This window comes from Triticum dicoccoides, chromosome 3A, assembly GCF_002162155.2.
Source record: "Triticum dicoccoides isolate Atlit2015 ecotype Zavitan chromosome 3A, WEW_v2.0, whole genome shotgun sequence".
NCBI lineage: Eukaryota > Viridiplantae > Streptophyta > Magnoliopsida > Poales > Poaceae > Triticum > Triticum dicoccoides.
Window position 1 is genome coordinate 586946013 of NC_041384.1, and position 5045 is coordinate 586951057.

The window sequence follows — 5045 nt, forward strand, 5'->3', positions numbered from 1 at the left end:
CTGAAGAAGGCCCCTGCCTTGTCGTCCTGGATCGAAGGACACCATGCCGTCGGTAGGTAGAACTGCTCAACTTTGAGCTTGCATGAACATGACCAGTAGGTTGCTGGGGAGGGCGATAGGCACGACGACCTCACATTGCGATGAAAATCCCATACATCGTCACCGCCTCCGGCAAAGACCACAATGCCTACCGCAAGCTCCTCAGCAGGAACACTTGCTAAAGATCCACCGGCAATGCACTACCCACATCAAAGCCTCGACCACCACCCCATAGTCCCAAGGGGGTGCCTTCAGGAAGAAACACGACATTGGAGCGTTGGAGCCACGCAATCTGAGAGATTTTTGGCTTTCATCCGGGACACGGAGGTGAAGGGTAGAGAATGGATCTCGATGCCACCTACAAGAAGAAGACTGACACTCAAAGCATCGCCGACATCATGACTGCCATTGCCAGTTCCGGTCAACCGGATCCAGAGCCCCCCCTCCCCCAGCCCAAACAACCTAACCAGCCTCCAGATCCGGCTATACGAAGGCCGCCGGCATCTTGCATCGGTGGGGTAGGACGATGAACAAGGGAAGGGACCACCATCTTCAAATTGATGCCAAGGGACAACGAGGTGGCCCAAAACCGAGATCCACGCCTGTCGCAGCTTCCTACCCGCGCGGCCAAGAGCGATGCTCAACAACATCCACGCCAGCCATCCGTCGCCAGGATGGGGGCGCACTCCTTACTGCCGCTGCCGTCTCAGATCCGAGCGCTCCATGGGTAGACCACCACCACACATCCCAACACGCACCTGTCGGCGCATCATGCCGGCGGAAACCCCCACACCACCGTCTGGGAGGAGGAATACGGCCTCGCCACCGCTAGTGTCGCAGAGGTTTCACGCGGCGACACCTGCCGACTGATGAGAAGAGGGGAGCATTGCTCTCGGTGCTAGGGTTTGGCCCCGGGTCTCCGCGGAGCGACACGAATGTCTCTCTCCATAAATCTGGACTGATGTAGCAGCAAGGAGACTTTACTTTGGAGCATCAGGGCATGTACAATGGTGCTATCTTAAGAGTGCCACGTAGGATAAATGATGATGTGGAGGAGAGAGAACTCATAAGAAAAGGCTTGTCTTCTCTTATTTAAGAGAAGACAAGAGATGATCTCTTAGCACAATATGTCTCACCACATTTTTAGGAATGACTAGTTATTGAAGATAAGGCTAAGAGATGACCCATTGTAGACTCTTTTTTTTGTCATATCTAAATTACATGCAAGACTTAAGATAAGACTACCTTATCAACCATTGTACATGCCTTCAAGTAGTAGGTGCATGCTTGATGGCCCGATCCTTAATGAGAACCACACAATTCGCGGTAGAATTAGAATTGAGGATGACCGGTCAAAACCGGAGATCCGCGCAAACTCCAAAGTGCCCGGGCAACCGATCGGCAGCCTTCCAACGTTGAGTGACCCGGACTCCCTCTTTTGACCTTTTCCTCGCACTTTCTGCGAGTTGCGCCTCGGCCTCGTGCCCCCGGTGCAACATCCCCAAAGTTCCCCGGAGCAAAACTCGCAAGGCGCACACGGCCGGGTGGCCAATCTAGCTAGCAGGGAGCGTGTGATCACCGCGCGCGAGGGCTCCCCCGTGCCGTGCCGTGCCATGCGCCAAGATGGCCTCCACCGTAGCGCCCTTGAACGCCGACGTCGACCTGCCGACGAACGTGACGGCACAGACCCACAATGCGACGGCGTCCAAGATCACCAACATGGTGGTGTGCTACTCGCCCATGATGATCACCACCAACGGCATCTGGCAGGGCGTCAACCCGCTCGAGTTCTCCCTCCCGCTCTTCATCCTCCAGGTCGCCGTCATCGTCATCACCACCCGCGTCCTCGTGCTCCTCCTCAAGCCCTTCCGCCAGCCCCGCGTCATCGCTGAGATCCTCGCCGGCGTCGTGCTCGGGCCGTCCCTCATGGGCCAGATGGACGGCTGGGGCAACATGGTGTTCCCGCAGCGCAGCCTGCTCACGCTCGAGACGGTGGCGCACCTCGGCCTGCTCTACTTCCTCTTCCTCGTCGGGCTGGAGATGGACCTCGACGTCATCAAGCGGTCCGGCAAGAAGGCGCTGTTCGTGGCCTTGGCCGGGATGGCGCTGCCCTTCTGCATCGGCACCGCCACGTCCTTCATATTCCGGCACCAGGTGTCCCGGAACGTGCACCAGACCTCCTTCCTGCTCTTCCTCGGCGTCGCGCTCTCCGTCACGGCGTTCCCCGTGCTCGCCCGCATCCTCGCCGAGACCAAGCTGCTCAACACGGAGCTCGGCCGCATCGCCATGTCGGCCGCCATCGTCAACGACATGTGCGCGTGGATCCTGCTCGCGCTCGCCATCGCCATCACGGAGGTGGACAGCACGGCGCTGTCGTCCCTGTGGGTGCTCCTCTCCGGGGTGGTCTTCGTGCTCATATGCTTCTACGTCGTGCGCCCAGCGATGTGGTGGCTCATTCACCGCATCCCCGAGGGCGAGAGCATCAGCGACATGGACGTGTCGCTCATCCTTGCCGGCGTCCTGCTTGCCGGTGTCTGCACCGAGGCCATCGGCATCCACTCCGTCTTCGGCGCCTTCATCTACGGCCTGGTCATCCCGAGCGGGCCGCTCGGCGTCACGCTCATCGAGAAGCTGGAGGACTTCGTCACCGGGCTCCTCCTCCCGCTCTTCTTCGCCATCAGCGGCCTGCGCACCAACATCACCAAGGCGCGCGACCCTGTGACCGTTGGCCTGCTCGTGCTCGTGTTCGTCATGGCCAGCTTCGCCAAGATCATGGGCACCATCATCATCGCGGCGCTCTACACCATGCCGTTCCGTGAGGGCATCGCCCTCGGATTCCTCATGAACACCAGGGGGCTCGTGGAAATGATCATTCTCAACATTGGGAGAGACAAGCAGGTAGGCACACGGTCACACCGTCACACGCACAGCAAATTTCCCCCAATATCTATGTCAGCCATTGATCAGGTTAAGCATGCATAGGTGTTGGATGACGAGTCGTTTGCGGTGATGGTGATGGTGTCGGTGGGGATGACGGCGCTGGTGACGCCGATCGTGACGAGCTTGCACAAGCCGCCGCGGCGGCTCGTCGGGTACAAGCGGAGAAACCTACAGCGCATCAGGCACGACAGCGAGCTCCGGATGCTGGCCTGCGTGCACACCACCCGCAACGTGCCGTCCATGCTGTCGCTGCTGGAGCTCTCGAACCCGAGCAAGCGCTCCCCCATCTTCATCTACGCGCTCCACCTCGTCGAGCTCACCGGCCGAGCCTCCAACATGCTCGCCGCCGCCGCCGCCTCCGCCTCCGCCTCGACAAATAGCCGGTCAGGCTCCTCTGCCTTGCCGGCTACGACGGAGCACATCTTCAACGCATTCGAGAACTACGAGATGCACACTGGTCAGTAGTCAGTACATACATTTCGTAAGGCTGCATGTCTACGTACGCTGACACGGAGCATGCACGGTGCTTTGTGCGACGCAGGTGGTGTCTCCATCCAGACGCTGGCGGCCGTGTCGCCGTACCAAACGATGCACGACGACGTGTCTGTGCTCGCGGAGGACAAGCACGTCTCGCTCATCGTCGTCCCTTTCCACAAGCAGCAGACGGTGGACGGCGGCATGGAGCCCATCAACACGTCCATCCGCGGGTTCAACGAGAGCCTCCTGTCCGCGTCCCCGTGCTCGGTCGCCATTCTCGTGGACCGCGGCCTCAGCGCCGCCGCGGCGCGCATGGCCGACGAGCACCGCCTGGTGCTCTTCTTCTTCGGCGGGCCGGACGACCGCGAGGCGCTCGCCTACGCGTGGAGGATGGTGGAGAACCCCAGCGTCAGCCTCGCCATCGTAAGGTTCCTCCCGCCGGACTACCGGGAGCGATCCTTCTCCAGCCCCACCTACCGGTCGGCCGCCACGGCGGACTCGCGCGCGATCAACATCGGCACGGAGGGCAAGACCGAGCTGGAGATGGACGAGGAGTACCTGGGCGAGTTCCGCGATCGCAACCACGGCAACGGCGCCATCACGTACGCGGACAAGACGGTGGCCAACAGCGAGGAGACGGTGGCGGCCATCCGGAGCATGGACAGCAGCACGCACGAGATGTACATCGTGGGCCGGCGCCCCAGCGAGGCCGGGTCGCCGATGACGTCGGCTCTGGAGGACTGGATGGAGTCCCCGGAGCTGGGGCCCATCGGCGACATGCTCGTGTCGTCGGACTTCTCCATGGGGGTGTCGGTGCTGGTGGTGCAGCAGTACGTGGTGGCCGGGGCGCCCGTGGCCGCCGCGGCGCCGGCCGCCAGCGTCGACCCGGTACGCCAGTACCTGAGCAACGCTAACGTGCATCCGGCCACGGGGCTCGCGGGGTACCAGACGATCCCGGCGTCGTCGGCGGCCAATAGCTGGTCTAGTGGCGCCGTAGGCTTCTGAGGCGCTTAGGGTCTTCGATGTTGGAATTTCTGTACTGTGTAGGATTAGTTGTATCGTGACTTGGCAATGCATGGAACGTGCGTGAAGGCTGAGACTATTGTCTTCTGATCGAAGCCTGCTAGCCAGTCGGTTTCCAAGTGATCACTCTAGCTAGACAAATTAGTCAGATTAGATTAGTATCAGATTCATTGGAGTTAATTGCAGGAAAGTCTCTTTTTTTATTCAAAATTCACCGCGTGTTGCGTAACTCATTTGCAGAAAACACTGATCGAGGGATGGCGTTTTAAGCGTGTTTATAACGAGCTTTGCTAGAGCTACAGACAAGACTTACCGACTAAGTGCTACAGGCTGATGTGCCATACACTAATTGGAAACAGTGGACCCATAATTGAAAATCAGGGAGGAAGTGATTGGCGAGGTCGTGGACAAGTCTGTCCGTGGGGAGTTTTCCATGGGTTGCAGACCGTAGGTGTAGAATTTTCCGTTTATAACCGATGGGACCAAGTTGTCATAGTTGACTTCGTAAAAGAAAATTGCTACATGTACGCGATGAATAGTCTACTCTCTCTTTTCAAATCTTTTTT

General features: G+C 59.1%; 1 protein-coding gene across 1 annotated transcript; it reads left to right on the forward strand.

Moving 5' to 3' along the window:
- The first annotated feature begins 1487 nt into the window (after positions 1–1487).
- Positions 1488–4663, forward strand: LOC119272223 (cation/H(+) antiporter 15-like). The gene is made up of 3 exons (XM_037553755.1): positions 1488–2937; positions 3022–3436; positions 3521–4663. Exons 1-3 carry the CDS (start codon positions 1663–1665, stop codon positions 4459–4461), a joined length of 2631 nt encoding a protein of 876 aa, XP_037409652.1. The 5' UTR covers positions 1488–1662; the 3' UTR covers positions 4462–4663.
- The last annotated feature ends 382 nt before the right edge of the window (positions 4664–5045 follow it).

Excerpts from the sequence above, each read along its gene's own strand:
- LOC119272223 (XM_037553755.1), top strand. The coding sequence starts at position 1,663 with ATGGCCTCCACCGTAGCGCCCTTGAACGCCGACGTCGACCTGCCGACG. Across the intron at positions 2,938-3,021 it reads ACATTGGGAGAGACAAGCAG|GTGTTGGATGACGAGTCGTT; the intron begins GTAGGCACACGG and ends AAGCATGCATAG. Across the intron at positions 3,437-3,520 it reads GAACTACGAGATGCACACTG|GTGGTGTCTCCATCCAGACG; the intron begins GTCAGTAGTCAG and ends TGTGCGACGCAG.